This window comes from Protopterus annectens, chromosome 2.part0 (assembly GCF_019279795.1).
Source record: "Protopterus annectens isolate FY-2018-M chromosome 2.part0, PAN1.0, whole genome shotgun sequence".
Taxonomy (NCBI): domain Eukaryota; kingdom Metazoa; phylum Chordata; order Ceratodontiformes; family Protopteridae; genus Protopterus; species Protopterus annectens.
Genome location: NC_056728.1, coordinates 1,862,041,022 through 1,862,059,273, shown reverse-complemented (window position 1 = coordinate 1,862,059,273; position 18,252 = coordinate 1,862,041,022). Strand labels below are relative to the sequence as shown.

The following is an 18,252-nucleotide window of genomic DNA, read 5'->3' as shown; positions in this document are numbered from 1 at the left end:
TAAGTAATTAATTCCTGTCAGTGTAATGAAATTGGTGGAGCTGAAGAAATCTGCTGCTATCCTGTGTTCATCCTTGGCCACGCCCCTCTGTCATCTTTTTTGATGCATAGTTACCTCAGACATATCGGGTGCAATCTTTAAGAATATTGCATCATTGCTGAAAACCTAGGCAATGCATGTTTGCCTTCTGGCTTTGGCACTTGAACATCTGCTCTGATTGTTTTAGCATACTTTAGTCCCTCTGATGTTTGAAAATGAGTCACATATTTCAAAATTGTTACAATTATTTTACATCTGCTTTTGTATAACTTGCAAAGATGCGGTTTTATTCAGTTCAGTAACTGTAATAACTTATTGCCTTCTTATGTCTGATTCTGTACCATCAAATTATCAGTTATATTTGCATCTTTCAAGCTTTTAATAATGGCAGTAATGTTATGGAAAACACTCATGCTGAACAAATAATAAACATAAATCTAAGGAGTATGTGGCTTGATGCTCTGTTCACCTTGCTTTATCTGCCAGCAAACCCAGGCTGCATCTAGTACTGAAATTAACTTAGTATAATGGCATACTTGAGACCACATACTGAACTCTAAGCAATGGGTAATTTTCTCTTTAATCACTTTATTCATAAAGTGGAGATCAATACTGACCTTATTTTTTCCATTATGTCGGCTTGAACTGCTTTATAACAATAGCTAAACTTTCTATTCACTTTAATTTTTACTCTATTCCACTCCTTTGGGATTTGTAAATTTCTGTAAGCTTGTATTATTGGCAACGCATCAGAATGCATTTGCATATGATATATTCCTGGTAAATATCCTAAGCCTGTAAACATAGTAGCAGAGTCATGCAAGATATCACTGCTTTGGATAACACATTATCTGAGATGTCTCTGTGCACATTCACTCTTTGCGTTTGCACTTTAACATGTTTTACCATTCCCAGATTCTCACAAGCCAAACAAATACAGTATTAAAAGAACTTACTTATTTTAGTGCTACAATCAGCACAGTTTGACAAAAGGGATCCAAATATGGCCAGAATATGTTAACAATATGCACACAGCTCTCTGATGGTTTGTTTGCACCACAGTGCTTCAATTGTATCTTCAAAGTATTAAACCCTCCACCCATGCCTAGTTTAACATCAACAGTCTTGTTTTTTTTTTAATTCTCAAAATCTATTTCTAGCTATTTGAGCTGCATTCTTGCCTCAGTGGCTATGAGGCATATTCAAAGTTAAGTGCACCAAAACTTTTCTCTTCAGCAGTACCTGCAAACAGTTAGTGTTCATATTTCTGTTGAAAAACTGCAACTTCTTTTGATCGTACTTCTCTTTAGTTTTACACATCATAGTTATTGCTGTTTTTGAGCACAGATTCTAAAGAATGTAGTAAAAGCAGGACAACTCTTCTTCTCATGCTCATAGCCACAACTACTACTGCATTAGGTTTGCATTTCATATTCAAGAGTATTTTCCATGACCTTATGGCTGATTTTCTCATCAATAGGGGTACATACTTACATAGCTCTATCTTCATGTTCATTACTGCTGCAACACATTTTTCACTTTATTTCTTATTTTAGAAATTCGTTTGACTAACATTTTGTATTGTATACAACCTTTCACCAGTTACCTACGTACTAGTATTTTCACTTGCTCTGCACATATCCAAGACATTTGATAAGCTCAGGTATAGTTCTCTTAATACCCCCCAATCTTATCATTTCTCATACTACAAACTACTCTGTCATTTATTAGTGAATGAAAGAACTCACCAATGTCATAGTATTTGGCTTTGTTCTACATTTCTTTAACATATACAGCTATGATCACTATCAAAGTAGGAACTTATACTTTTGAAAAGAAGAAATTGTGAATAAATGGCAATTCTTATTGGGCTCAAGGTAATCATCAAATGACTCTGTTACACCTGCTATTTTGTCCTCCTCTTCTTCAAGAAAAATAATACACCAGCGGCATACAGGGATGTAGCACACTATCACTTTATACTTCTTGCTCACATTGAAGAATAAATCATACATCTGAATCCAAAGCTTCCATTTTTCTGCTAAATCGCCTCTGAAGAGATTCCTGATGGCTGCATTTGTAGCACTTTCTGAAATCTAATTATACACCTGTATTTCCAAACACATATTTTTTAACTTCAGGCAGCATGTAATGTCTAATTATCAAGTACATAGGACACAGACACATTGGATGTGGTCAGAACTCAATGAGTTCTATATTCAGATTGCACTCTCTAGAAGCAAGTATACTACATCACATACAACTTTTAGCATTTAAACATATATGGCCCCATTATACTCAGTGGTACCAAAACAGAAGTCTTCAACAGGAACACAATTACTGGGAGTAAAACGTGTGAATCACTGTCACATCAAATAAATGAATCTTCTATGTCTGTAATACTTGTACAGAAATAAAAAGTGAGGTACATATCTGTATATAAATAATTAAGAGAAGGAAAGTAATTTGACACATCTGCAGTGAGTTATAGCTAACACACTTCTCAGGTATGGTATTGGTTACCTTTAACAGGTGTGCTACTGTACAAATATAAAGCACAGTACCATATGGGGACAGGACAGTTGGGGAGTGTGTAAAAAAGAACAAATGATGCACCAGACTCTAACACAGATGCCCAGCTCTATAGTAGCTGCCTGCCTCCCAGAATTTCCCAACTCCTTTATGCTCACAGAGCTGGATGCTGGTGAAAACACTTTATTAACCTAAGCTGAGACTCTCTACAACATTTTAAAAAGATTTAGTATGATGAAAGGGGCTGTGTCTGCAGAAAAAAAAGTTGTAGGTGTAAAGGACACCATAACAAAGCCTTCCACAGTGGCATCTTTAGAGGGTCCAATTTCAGCAAGTAAAACTTTTTCTGAGCTGTCACTTCATTCACCTTTTTCAGTTTCTTGGCAGCCTAGTTGTACCTCAACATCCACAATGTGAGCAGTGAATCCTACTCTGGAAAATAAGAGAGACCCAACTTAACTGAAAGAGGGGCTATACAGACATGATGAATGCATACATAACCCTACTTCCATCTAGCAAGCCTAATCTGCAATATACACTGTTTTTCTTAAACTACAAAATGATGAACTACCTTGCTATGTATAAAACAGAATGATCAACTTCAAACCTCTCAACAGACCAGATTTTACAGAAAGCCCTAACTTTAGACCTGTTCCTTATAAAATTTGTGGTTTTCTGGCAAATCACTGAGGACTGATCACTAAATAATGACATACATTTGAATTTCAGACTTCATATCCCTCAGAAAATACATGCTAACACAAATTCTAACCAGTTTCTATAAGAGCGAAATTTAAAATCTCTTCTATTTTTTTTAGGTTTTTGCCCCCTACCCTATTATTTTAGGCTTTGTCCTGATTTCTTGTACTAAGAGGTTGAGAAATATGATCGACTTGTTTGATAGACATGAATGTACCCAGTTAATACATGGAGAATAAACAGACATCATTTTTTGGGGGCAAGATACAAATTTATCATTAAAGGATGCAACTTTCTCTAAGCTAAGGTTAAGACTTCTACAGAAACCAACAGTCAGCTGTTGAGTGTTACTTGTTGTTGTTGTGTCTTTCGGCTTTTCCCGGATAGGGGTCGCCACAGCGGAACTCCAGTCAGCTAATGATTGACAGTAGATTTTTTTTACGTGCCGAGTTGCCGGCCCTGATGCACAACCTTCAACTAAGGTACGCCCATTCATGCATGTCTCCACACAGAAGACACTCTAGCTGAGAATCGAACAGGACGTCTTACTGGGAGGCAACAATGCTACCGCAGCACCACCACCGCAGTCAGCTGTTGAGTGTTACTGTTAATGTTAATTTCAACCCCCAGTAGGGTTGCCACCTTTTCAAATGGCCAAAGTGGGACATTTTCGGGACACACATCAGATTTTACAGGCTGACACATATCCACGGTCAGTACAAAGGATAGAACTTAACTTTATTTCCTAAATAAAAGCTTATTCTTGTAGCAGTTTAGTTGCTTATTATGTTTCTTGTAACATTTAGGTATTTTAGATAGAGAAATCACTATTTTATGCAACCATTACATAAAATATGGGACATAATTATGTCCTACAATCTCAGGACATTTGCCCTTTTTAATATTTTTTGTCAGGACACGACTGCCCAAAGAGGGACTGTCCCTCTCAAAGTGGGACAGGTGGTAACCCTAACCCCCAGTATTTTGGCCTTATTACTGATCAACTGTACCACTAAATAAAATTTTTGGGATAGTCAGTGGCATCACGTCTGCTAAGTTTATAGTTATGTTAAGCAATGAATCCTTGATGGGATAGAAGAGGGCTGTTATCACTAAACAACATTCAGTTATCACAATATTTGTCTTGTCTTCCTGAGCTATGCAGTTTAGGTTAAGAGCTTACTCTTTCCTATAGGACTCTCAAGTAAGCGTCTAAACAATCTGCAGGATGCAATAATCCAAGAACACACCGTCTTATGGCCTTGGTGACCCAGACACAAAAGGTCTCTAGCAAACCTGCATCTCTGGTACACCATCAATTCCAAAAAAATTGTACACTGAAAACTAAACTCCAGACTCAGCCCTCATATCTGGCTAGTATAACTACTTACTAGTATAAGCTTAAAGAAAAACAAATAAGAGATTGTGCCTGTGAATCCCTTTGTTTTTTCTAACATCTTAACTTCAGACTAGACTATTTCAGTCTATTGGCAGTCATTTGTACAAATGCCAAAAGACTGAAGGAATAAAACTGAAACAACTTTTGGCAACAGTGGTGTTTTCTCTTTTCTCCACTGTTGTGAAATATTAGGGTAACAATATATAACCTTGGGGGTATGGGAGGTGTCCCCCCAACATGGGGGATGCAAAAAATATCTGCAGGTTGACAGGTATAAATCAATGGTAGGTATGCAGGAGGTGAAAAAATGGCTTGACTTTTGCTGAGCCTTTTACAGCCTCAGCATAAGACATTTTGGTGTGATTAAGAAAGTACTGTGGTGGAGGTGTATGAAGCTCACAGTGTATTTGGGTTAGAAGGAAGCCTTCAGATTAATTAGAATTTTACACGACTCACGGATGGAATTATTAGTGTTGAGAACAAGTTCATTGTCTGCGAGCATAAGACAGTTAGTACACTGTTTTAGGAAACCCCGGTCCTCCTAAGCTGGCAGAAGGGGTGAAACCAGGAGGGTAACCTTACACGTTGTCTACTACTTAGGAGTTTAGATTAGTAAGGTAAATGCAGAAGAAGGTTGATGTAATTATGGCAGAACACACAAAATACGCAGAAGGCTGTCCACTGAATGGTAGTCTTTTTTAAACACTTAGGCTCTGTAGCTAAGTACTATACATCCAAACTCAGCCCAATACTCTAGCATGTTCACTTATGCTTATCTTGACAAAATTACTTCACAATCTGCTTTAATAACCCTATCATATATGTTTGCAACTCTATGCTTCTTACAATTTTGTATCTATAGTCTGTACACCTACTTGTTTATAACAAAACTGAAAAGAAACAGAACTCCATAATAATCATATGGAATACAGATAACTATATAATAATAAACAACCCATGAACTATGAACATGGAATTTCTCACAGTGTCCACTGTTCGGTCTAGAAGTCCACTTAATCTATTTAATCATTGTATCTTCTTCAGAGTTAGTGCAAACATCTGAACTAAGGCAACCATCTACTCACAAATGTATGTTTATTTCTTATTAGTTCTCTTAAGTGCATCCTCCTTCACTGGTATTACCAGTCTCTTCCACTTCCAAGTCATTGCTTTTTTTTCATTGCCAGTGCTATTATCACTAACAGTTTCTTCTGACTATTTGTTAAATCTAGTCCTTCCCAATGTCCCAAAAGGAAATATTCTTCTCTTAGCATCATCTCGGTTTCCAAGACCCCCATTTTCATTTCTTTCACATCTGCTATAAATTCCCTTAAGGATTCACAACTACAAAATATCTGTCTCTAATCTCTGTCCACTCCCGTGGTATATCTTCAACAGACACTGTTTGAGATTGAAAAACTTTTTGCTTTTCTGGTCGGTGTATAAAAAATACTTGTGGAGGCATTTCCACACAAATATTCTAAATCTGCAAGACCTTCAGGTTTTCCCAAGGAGCATACACGTCACCTTCAATTCTTGATTTGTGAGTTCTAAATTCAGTAATGTTTCCCACCCTTGTTTCAACTTTCTACCTTCCTCCCACTCAACATCCCATACTCTTGCATAAAGGTGAGTAAGCTGCTCTTTCTTTTGTTCATTATCCTTTATTACTTCTATTACCCTATGCGTTAATGTAAGCCATTCCGCTCTTTTACTTTTAATCCAATTTGATTGTTTTTCTTTCTCAGTTAAGGCCTGTTATAAATATCTGCCACTATAGGACATTCTGAATATGATCTAGTTCCAATACTTTTAGAGCTTCCATCTAACTCCAGCACTAAGCTACTATATTTGCTTTTTGATCTCTACTCTTGGTTCCAACTAGTAAGGTGTCTATAGCTCAGCCCTTTAGTTCCTCTTGTTAAAAGTCGCAATGCTGAGGACATTTATTCCTTGGCTCCCACTCCTTAAAAGGCTTTCAACATACTTTTCTTGCCTAACTTCCTACTTTTCTCTTTCAACATATACTGTACTTTTACATGCTGGACTCTGCTATTTAGCAAAAAGCTGTAGACTCACTGCTTGTAAATATTTTACTCTAGTGCTGCTTATTCTGCTTTTTGTTTAGATAATGTTAACTTCTCCCATGCCACTCTTAATTATCTTTTGTCCATAAAAAAAATCTCTTACCCAGTTACATAACTTGACTGTTTCCTTATCTCTGGGGAGGGTTCCAAAAGGCTTGACCTAAGTACAGACTATGTGGAAGTATATGTCAATTTAATACCTGTGTTCACTGATCTAATTCCAGATTCAGAATTTTCCATTTTTTGTAAATTATGCTTTGTGTGTGAAAAGGTCTCTATATATGATTCTAACTCTGACTTCTCATCCGTGCTTTTAATCCAATTTCCCAGGTATTTTACTTTATCCTGACCCTGCATTTCCAGAACCTTTTCCTGCATAACACTGTATCTCCTATATAATTATAGCTTCTTAATTATCTACTGTGATTTTATCACCTGATAACTCATTAACCTTGCCAAGTCTGACATATACATTATCTAAATCCATCTCTGGTTTTGCTAACATTATATCATCTGCAAATATTTTTCATTTGTACCCACCCAAATACTTTCATCATTATTTTCTAACCTCACTGCTACTGGTTCCAAGTATATCACAAAAAGCATGGGTAATAGGGGACAGCCCTGCCTTGTTCCCCTACTTAGAGGAACTTTTTCTGATCACTTGGCTGTGGCCTAGACCTGGGCTTTTGAAACCCTTGTTTGCCAAATGGTTGGGTGGGCTTGTCCAAGGATCCCTCTCAGTCCAAACCTGGGCACACTGGTAGGGATATAGAGTATGACTAACTTAAATGCAATTAACAGTAAATAAGTACTCAGTAATTCTAGTAAAGCAAGCAAAAAAGTAAACAAAAATGAATCACAGAAGCAACTATTAATACAGAATATTCTCTAAAGAGGTGTGAGTTAGAAAAGACAGACTGAGTGAAAAAAATGAGAAGGGAATAATACAGATATATAACTGCTGTCTGTTTAGAGTACCTTAATTTATGTCTAATACAGCAAGTTCATCACTGAGGTAAAATTATACGAAATAGGCTGTACTATAAGAAAAAAAACAGCAAGACTTTACATAGACAGTAGCTTAATTACTGCCTGTCTGATAGAGTTGATCCCAAGCAGGGTAAGGTTTACTATGAACATGACACACAGCACATGACGTACAGTGCATAGAAGAAGCAAGAAATTGGTAAATGCAGTCACATAGCACAATCAAATCAATCCAGAAGTCAATAACTCAGCATAAGGAGTTATCTATCTTCAGATCTCAGAGTAGGAGTAGTGCAGAATCTCTTGGGCATATACCCCAAGAATAATCAAATTCCAAGAGGACCCCCACCCTCGACAAAAGGGTGGTAACTGTTCCAAACTCAAATGAGATACTGAGATATTATCGGCACATATCTGAAGCTTAAAAATGTTACTGCAGATTTAGTTCTGCTAAGACACAGTTTTAGGCTGATGACCTGCAACACAGGCTCAGTATATGCTAGAATAACTAAAGAAAGAGAGAAAAGCCCGCATGGCTCCCCTACAAGTCTGGGATCCATCACATAGGGCACTAGAAACTTCATGAAAGACCATGGAATCTTTGTAGGTACTTTGTATGTGCATGATGCAGGCTAAATGAAACTAATATGCAGCTAGTGTGCCCAAAGGGAAAGTCCCTTCCGGTTTACCACTCTCTTTCAGGAGTTGGAAGTCATACTGGTTCTGCAGGGACTGCTTGAGGTTCATGCATCAACCTACAAAGCATGATTTGATTTCAGGTGTGGACTTACGCTGAAGTCACAGCTTTTTATGTTGCCTCCATTCAGAATCCTCAAACATCTCAAAATGCGGCCAGATGTGGACCACAGTCCTTGTTGGCTGTTCAACTAAACTGACTTTTTTTTGCGTGCAATAAAGTTTTAGGTGTTTCATCAAAGCAGAAACAACACAGTAAATCTGCACTTCTTTTGATTGGAGGAATATCTGAAAAGAATTTGAGAGAAATGGGACAACATACCAAGAGGATAATAATGCTAATATCAATTGATATAAGTGATGTCTTTCCAAGTTGATTCTGCAACAATTTTTTTTAATCAAAAGGGGACGAGTAGACAGTTTGGTAAAAGTGTAAAGAGCCCAAAAATAAACAACTAGGCCTCTTACAGGGACTGCACAATGTCGTGCTTTCTAGCCATGAATACCTGAAATGGTATAGCTGCAATGTATCTACTGAGGGCTCCCAGGGTATACCTAGCTACTAAAAGAGATGTTCTACTCAACATCTTTAAAAATCAAACAAGGCTCACTGTGGACAGACTGCACTATCCTTCTCCCAATTCTAGACTGACATGTCATCTCTAGACTGCAGGCATGAGAAAGGTACTTAGCTTAGCAAACACAATAAAATTATAAAAACAGAAAGTAATTTAACTATATACAACAGTCTGCATATGCTAGATAAGTTTGTGGCAATACATATGCAAAGCAAATGTCTAGGTGGGGAAAGGTGCATTCTGTACCCTGTTCAGTCAGTAATAAAGGAATTAGATGCACTCTCAGGAAAGAAAGAGGTTACAATACTGTATAATAATGTGTGGCTTAAGATCAGACATAGCCAATCTATATTTTCCTATAAGGGTAAGTATAAGCAGATTAAGAGAGGCAGTCAACAAATATTTTTTTTTTTGAGAATGTGCTATTATAACATTTTTTCACAAAGCATCAACCACAACTGTTTTAAACATAGTAAAAATTAGACTAAAATTAGTTCCTTTAACAAAAAAAGCTGCAAAATCCTTCTTTAATAGTTATATGCTATTACCTTTGGAAAAGCTTTTATTCCTTGCAAGTGGATCCCCAGCACATAAACTCCATTTTGCTCCACCATTCTGTAAATTGTGAACTTAAAAATCTATATATTGACAGAGAAACACTAATCATCTCTCAAAAACAGTGAAACTGCTCAGTGCAATACCTAGCTTTTCGTTGCATCAGTGCCAGACTAAACACTGTCATCCTAATTTCCTTATCTTTTGCTGCATTAATAACCTTCAGTGCTAGTTTCTCATCCCATCCTTCCCATTTGCAGCACTTTAAAAGCATGTAGTCTGCATTCCTACTGTTCACTCCTCCTTTTCTAAGAAATACCCATAACATAATTGCCTAACATATTCTTTCTTGCTCCTTATTGCCACTCTGAAGAGTGTTCTGCTTTGGATGACCTGACAACATCTTTTTCAGTTAATACAAAAAGTGAAACCTTCAGGCAGTTCTACACTACTTGAGACCTGCTAATATTCTTGCTCCGGAAAAAAGTCTTAGTGGTGGAAGCCACGGTGGTGCAGCGGTAGCGTTGTTGCCTCATAGCAAGAGGTTCTCCCATTCGATTCTCGGCTGGAGCGCCTTTTGTGCGTTGTCTGCATGTACTCCCCGCTGTCGAGTGGTGTTCGAAAGACATGCGTAGAATGGGCATGCCTTCACTGAAGGTTGGGTGTCGAGCTGGCACCTCAGCACCTGTAAAAAATCTACTGCCAATCATTAGCGGACCGGAGTTCTGCTATGGCGACCCCTAACCGGGAAAAGAAGAAGTGGCACAGAACCTTCAATACAAGAGTAATCCCACCCCCTTGTACACTGAAATATCCTAAGAACACAATCAGTTGCAGTCTTGACACCATGCATTAAGTAGAGTAACAAAGGAGTTGAATCTTTCAGACATCATGACCGTTATCACAGACAGATAGAGAACAGTCTTTCAGACACCATGATTTTTATCACAGACAGGTACCATACTATATACAGCTCTGTATCTTACCATGTGAGGTATGGCCTCCAAATCCTTAAAGTCTGACTCTTTCACTCCTTCCATCATTCTGTAGTACTCCAGGTTCTGCCGCATCTCAGCATGTTCTGGGTTTGCAACATAGAACGTATAAGCTGCTGCCACAGCCTTATCCAGTTTACGAATCTGAATTAAAAGTAGAAAAACTTACACTTAATGCATGCAAAACATCTAAAAAAGGAAACAGTAGTTATTCATTCAGTCTTTCATGAAATGAGTACATGAATTTCACCTACAACCTAGACATAGCAGAAAGTAACTATATGTAGTACAAACACACTGTAGACTTCTGTAACATACAAGGCAAACGCGACCAGTCATAGAATTTTCTTAGCAATTTGTACACATATGACTACAAACTATTGGTATCAGCAGTAACACAATAGTCTAGGCATCTACATTAATTTTGTTTAAGAACAAAGGCACCCAAAAAAACATTCCTTTCAGAAGAACAGCTCATTAAATGTATACCTTGCTTTTAGCCACCAAATTCAATATTTTCTTTAAATTAGAATAATGTAACAGTGAACTTGCAGTTCAGTAATTTTACACAATAATGGTAGATGTGGAGGGCAGCAAAACATCCTGAACTTTTATCTTATTATGCAATTCTTGAAGAGGAAAAAAACATGTCAGAACAAATTACTGGTGGATTTCTTTCTTGCAGTTGTGTTGCAGTTTGTTGATTAACTTGAACAATGCACATTTAACTGTAACAGTGTTAAAAGACATAGCTTTACACCCCATATGACTAATTTGGGGAATTATCACTTGTAATGCTGCACAAACATAGTAACAGTTGAGCTGTTTGGGACATCCCAGTCATGCCTTTATTCTGATAATATGCTTAATGCATTTGAAAACAGGGGCATTAAAGGTCCCTTCAGGTTTTAGGGTTAGACTTAATGTAGTGTTCTACGGTTGGGGAACTTAGTTACTTAGATTAGGTTTTCAAGAAGGATTATAATACTTAAGTGCACCACTATTTTTTTCATTTCACAGTATTTCCCACCTTCAGTGAACCTGCCTTTATATTTTCCTCACTGTTGTACAACCATGGAGTTGGTATATAAAAAACTGGGGTATGTGCATTCATGCAGAGCATGGACAACTTGAATACCCTGCAAAAACATAGTTTGAGGTTTCTTGAAAGTGGTATTCTGCAATTTATTTTTGCAGTAATTGCACTTGGTGAATTTTGCTCTGGTGAGTCAACATGAATCCTCAGAGATTTTTGGGCCAGGTACAGGGAAGGCAAGACCAGCTAGGGAGATTTGGTAGAATTAATTGTTGAGGTTAGTCTATTGGGCAGAGAGTGACAGGCTTTGTAATTAGTTTAAAGAGGAAAGAGGAAAGATCTGAGCTGTAGGAGTGTATGTCATTTGACAGGGAGTTGTATGGGGTTATGGAGTGAGCACTGATGTTCATATTCAGGGGATAAATAAGAAGGCAGATGTAATTAGTTGAGATCTGTAAAGCTATAATCTTTAGTGCATCTTGTGCATCCGAATGTTTACAAGAAAAGGAAGTCAACAACTGACTTTTGTTAGTACGGGGAATGTTTCTTTCATTAATCTTGGGAGCCTTTGTGTAATCTTGTCACTTTTTGTATTAATAACTCTGGTTTTACTGTTAAGTTTTATGATCTGGTGTTAGCTCTCCTAGCAATGTGATTCACATACAGACTTTTAAACAGAACTGGACAATACCTCGCCAAACACACAAGACACAGGTCACCTCTATGTAATCTTTAGAGAACAGAATATAACAGCAATTCCTGAAGCCCTTTTGAACAGTTCTTTTTTTATTTTTTTTTTATTTTGTTAGTAAGAAATCACTGAATGCAAAACTGTGTTCAGTAATGGGCATGGTAGTCTCCCTGGAGTAACACATGCCCCTTCGAATTAGACGCACAACAGATTGTGCTTTCCTGACTTTAACTGGTAAACAACAGTAATTTTAAACTGTCTACTGTTGCCCCAGATCATCAATGATAGTGTCTTTCTTTATTATTTGACTTTTTATTTTATCATAATTCAATTGGTAAAACAAGGGTAACCAATTAAGCACAAGTGAAGGTGGGGTGGTTACCCTTGTTTTACCAACTGAATTGCATCCATCCAGCCATCCATAGCCCATTTTTTCCCATTTCTGAAACTTTGAACCTTTTAAATGGAGACTGCCATACAGTGCGGAATGGTATATTTACAGTTTTCCTCTCTGTAGTGCGATCTCAGAGTTGGTATATTTAATTAGCAGGGGGTGTGGGCAGTGCAAGGGGACTTGCCCCCATGCAAAAATGTAAAAAAAAAAAAAGATTTTTTGTTTTTAAGGTTTTTTTATTTACATTTCAAAGTTTCAAAACTTTGATCTTATGGTATCGACCATAAGAAATTCAAAATTTTGAAATTTTCAAATTTAGAAGTAGACACATATATACATACATAAAGGAAAAGTGCACCTCAAGACTGCTTAATCAATGGGACTTCCAAGATGGCTGCACACTACGTAACAGCTTGATTTCAGCTCTCCCATTGTGAAAACAGCAATTCAGAAAAGAGAGCCAGTGAATTTATCTTTTAGGGTAAATTTCAGTAACTGAAGTGCGCTGCCTGCATGCCAACAAAAAAGAAATTCAGAGAATCTGAAAGAAAAATCAACCACAAAAAGTAAAAAGAAAACACTGGCTGGGAAGAACCCTACAGCTATTCAGCAAAAAGCAGTTCAAGCTCCAGGTACAAGACATGACATCCAGTAATCTAGAAGAAAAGAATATGTGAAATGTGCTCACAGCTGATTAAAATAAATGATACACTGAAGGACTATATCAACTCAAATAATAAAAGGCTGGAAAGAACTGAAGAAGCTTTAAACAGACATTTGTACAAGCTGATAAAACTGCAAAAATCAAAGGTCACATATTTTTCCCCTTCTTTCTTTCTTCTTGTTCAGTTTTAAGAAATCTGGGCACTGCAATGTAAAAAAGAAGAAAGCCTGGACAAAAGAGCATGGGCTAAGAAAATTGATATGCTTTTTTCTTACTTTTGCATAAGGGAATGACTGGATTAAGGCCCTTGGCTTGATTTAATAACAAGTTTTAAGGGGAAGCAAATAAATAAAATAACACCAAATACTGCATAATGAAAGGTTTTCCTCTAGCAGATACATTTTCACAGAGCAATGTAGAAGGCTTGTGGTGGAGGGCAGTTGTGTATCCAGTTTTCAGGACTCTATGGGGACAATCTGATAAGGGGCAATACAAACAGAATATGTATTTCTTTCAATGGCTAGAAGATAATGTTTTCTGAAAGCACTTAGTGGAAGAAGAAGCACATGCTATACCATGTGTCTTATCATGGATAACCTTCATTATAGCCTGAGTGTAGCTGTCAGTCTGAGACAACTGTACCTATTAGGAGGGTTAAACTTCTTTATTTGAATATGTACATATTTCTGTGTGTTAGTAGGTAAGGTAGTAGGTTCTGGGGTTGTACTGAAATATTTTTATGTGTTTCATTAAAATAAAAAATCTTACAAGATGCAACATAGGTTCAAAAAGATACGACAAGGAACAACTGTATAAAATATCAACCTGCCAAACATTAGTGTATGCACATTGCACAGAAGCTGAAACCAGACATTAAAAAGAAAAACTATTATACATAACAGGTGGAAATAATAACTTCTTATCATAATGACACTTTCCATATTATCTTTAAATGTGAATGGTCTTACAGAAATATACAAAAAGAAAGAGCAGTAAACGATACCAAAATGCAAGACACAAATAGCTATGCTACAGGATACAAATTTGGAAAGAACTAACCATTTGAATTTGATAAAGGATTTCAGAATGGTTATTCAACAGAATTCAGCAGAATATCTGGGACAGAAAAGGGGAATACTTATATTAATTGCAAGAGGAGCTCCAATAGTGATAGAAGAGGAAAATAAAGATAATAATGGTAGACTTGTAGGAGAATTACACTGGCATGTATTTATATTCCACCTAAAACTGTTATAATGGAGCTTAATAAAACTTCTAGGAGAAATAAGCTTTCAGCATGGATTATTACTTGAAGTAGGGACTGGCATTTGATTTGCAACAATGAGCATGTATCTGGGGGCCTAGAAGGGGAAACTATAACAAAAGAGGGTAGACTTTTGAAGAAATTTATGAAAATATTTGGTACAGAAGATGTTAATTCAGTAGAAGAAATTCATGTTTATGGATATCAACTGAGTATGACAACCCTGTGTTTCCAAAGGTCAAACATTCCTCTTATGCTGTGCTGATGATGTCATAAGAAGGCAGAAACATGCATGTCCACAGCTAGAGGGGTTTGGCTTTAAAGACCTGCAATTGTCCATAAATAGACTTTAAAATGAAAGTAAAAGAAAACATCATCAACATTCAGAACTGCCATTTAGCTGAAACACCTAATATCCTTTAAGGGTGATTTGCATATATCCCATGAGGCCTCTGATGCAAGAGGTTTAAGGTACAGTCAGAAGTCTAGCTTTGCTAGATTTTTCTTCTTGTGTTTTTTAACCAGTTGGTTATCTGCGTGACCTTTTTACTCTTTGTTTTAGTTAGTTGGGATATTTTGTAGACACCTTAATGTTTACGGATATCAGCTCGGCATGGCAACCCTGTGTTTCCAAAGGTCAAACATTCCTCATATGCTGTGCTGATGATGTCATAAGAAGGCAGAAACATGCATGTCCACAACTAGAGGAGTTTGGCTTTAATGGCCTGAAATTGTCCATAAAGAGACTTTAAAATGAATGTAAAAGAAAAAATCGTCAACATTCAGAACTGTCATTTAGCTGAAACACCTGATATTCTTAAAGGGTGATTTACATATATCCCATGAGGCCTCTGATGCAAGAGGTTTAAGGTATCACACAGTTAGAAGTCTAGCTTTGCTAGATTTTTCTTTTTGTGTTTTTTAACCAGTTGGTTATCTGTGTAACCTTTTTACTCTTTGTTTTAGTAGAAGGAGTTCAGAGAGAATTTACATATTATTCTTCAAGGTACAAAAACTGGGCTATGCCAGACAGAAGTTAAACAGGAACACAAGCATTTAATTGAAAGTTTTAATATGCATCCTGTAACTGTTTCAGAACATGTTAATTAAATAAAAATGAGACACTGAAGCTTCCCCACCATTCTGTTAAGAAGGGAGGAACTTATGGAATGGGTAGTAGAAATATTTGGAGTTGTTACAAAAGACAGAAATTTCTTCTGAAAATATAGCTAGACAGTGGGAAAAAAATTAAAGTGGAGTTTAAAATAGGGTGGAAATAAAAGAAAACGTGATATGGTTAAGAAGTAACAATAATTATTTAGAGGGACTGACAAATGTTAAAGTACTGCAGAACAGGGGGAATCTCACAAAACAAAAAGAGGTGCAACTGCAGAGTGCTAAAAAAAAAAAAAAAAGATAAGGGATTACCTCAGTAACATGCATGAGCTTAGAAAGATTGCTGTTAAGCAACTGTTTTTTGATAACTCCAGAGCACAAAAATGTTTAGAACAACAGCTCAGGCAACAGAAAGTAGAAAAAGTTGCTGCCAAGCTTAGGGAACCTATAGCAAGGAAAAGAACCAGAGGTCCTGTAGTGGTATTAGAAATATTTCAGAAATGTTATGAAAATATGTATAAATCAGAGAAATGTTGAAATCAAGAAAAAAATGCAAATGGAAACGTTTATGCAAGAATTAAGACATGTCAAGGTTACAGGCAGATGATGCTCAATTACTAACAAGATAGGAGGACATGAGATAAGAATGGTGATGTATAACCAATCTAGAGGAAAGTCCCCAGGAACAGATTGTATTCCTGTGAAGTCTGGAAGCTAGGAGCAAAGAAATTGATAAAGATCTGAAGGTTTTGTTTAACAATATTTTAAAAGGATGAGAACCACCAACATCCTGGAAGAAAGCGGTGGTGGATGTAATACTTAAGATGGTAAAGACCAATCAGATCCAGTTTCATAAAGGCTTATTTCAATTCTAAACCATGACTACAAAGTGTTTACATCTATACTGGCTAAAAAAATCTCAAAGATTATGCCAAAATTGATAGATATAGATTGATATAGTTTTGTGGAGGGGAGGAAAACATTTGACAACATTAACAGAATAATAATGATCCAAAGGGAAGCAGAATGTAAGAAAATACTACTATTGCTGATGGGTCTTGATACATGGAAAGCATTTGACAGAGTAAGCCGGAAATTTATGAGTAGAGAAATAGAAGCATTTCCATTCCATGATAAAATTATAAGGTTGATTAGGAGGATATATGAGGGATCAAACGCAAAAATTAAAGTGGGTGGTCCATTCTGATAAGTTGTGTTTGAGCAGAGGGACCAGGCTGGGGTGTTCTACTTCCTTTTGTTATTTGCATTATATTTAGAACCATTGGCAAAGAAAACAAGGGACTCCAAAATTCAAAGCCATAATGGGTATTGTAGTCAAGAAAAGTTGTCTCTATTAGCAGATGATATTATTTGACACCTACTAAAGCCAGAAAGGGACATTTCAGTGTTGTGGAACATTCTGAGATTGTTTCGAGTCTTGTCAGGATACAAAGCTTATAAGTTTTGTGGTCTGATTCCTTCCTGGTCTTTGGTCTGCTGCTTTTTTATTTTTACTTTGTTCTCTGGAGTTGTTTGGCAGTTTTTGGTTGAACTTGGAGGTGTTTGGGCAGCATTATGACAGAAAGTGAGCTTACACAGGACTGTTTATTGAACTTAACCACCCATTCAGTGTTAGACAAATTCCTTGTGTCTAACGAATCCTTCATGGACAACATTATTGCTGCTATCCATGAAGGCTTTTCTCGTGGTCAAGGTAACCAAGGAGGAGGAGTTCAGCTACAGAGCAGTATTGCTAGTAGCGTGCTGACTTCAGTACAGTTCCTCAGTTGGTTGGCTGGGGGAAACAAACATTGAGGTGTTTCTTCATTCAGTGGATCCAGTGATGGTGTTTCTTGTCTTAATGGTGCTGGTGGGATTTCAGCTAGCACAATTTCACATAAAGTTGTGGTTTCTCATGTTTTTAGTGAGTTTGAAAACCCCTTCAAATTGGACAGTCATGAAATACAAGTAAGTGCCACTATTGAAAGGAGCTGCTCAGATGAGTTTGACATTTACAAAAATGAAATATTTTCTTTAGAAAAACTTTCCTTAAAAAGTATTTATTTGCAGTTAGAAGTGGCTTATTTAGAAGAATGTGTAAGACTCTGCTGTGTACCTCGTGGCTTAAGATTATTTAAATTTCCTGTGTTCAACAAGGGGACACTTTGTACCAGCAATTGACTGAAATTTTTAATGGTACTGGTGTCGCCCTTATGAAAATGTTGGTCGCCCATTACAAATGTAATATTACTAACTTAAAAACTGACATGGAAACTCTGGACATGAAAGTTAGGGGGTCCAAATGTTTCCAGCGCTTTTAAACTTTATATGAAGGTATTTCCATCAAAGTAGATTGGCAGAGGGCAACCATTATTAATAGGAAACAAAGAAAATTGAAGAGGGACTTGGCTGCCTATAAAGATACGACTGCCTATCCTTTACTTAAACGTTTAACATCAGTACAAACTGTGAAACCTACTGGTGCATTTGATAGTACTAATAGTCTTACAGAGGCAG

The 18,252-nt window shown here is 36.8% G+C and overlaps 1 protein-coding gene across 1 annotated transcript in view; it reads right to left on the bottom strand.

The window, feature by feature from the left end:
* The window catches only part of P3H1 (prolyl 3-hydroxylase 1), a 798,122-nt gene that overhangs the window by 708,164 nt on the left and 71,706 nt on the right, over window positions 1-18,252 (bottom strand). The window contains exon 2 of the mRNA XM_044061892.1: window positions 10,562-10,714. Coding sequence (XP_043917827.1) covers window positions 10,562-10,714 — 153 coding nt within the window. The remainder of the gene's footprint in view (window positions 1-10,561; window positions 10,715-18,252) is intronic.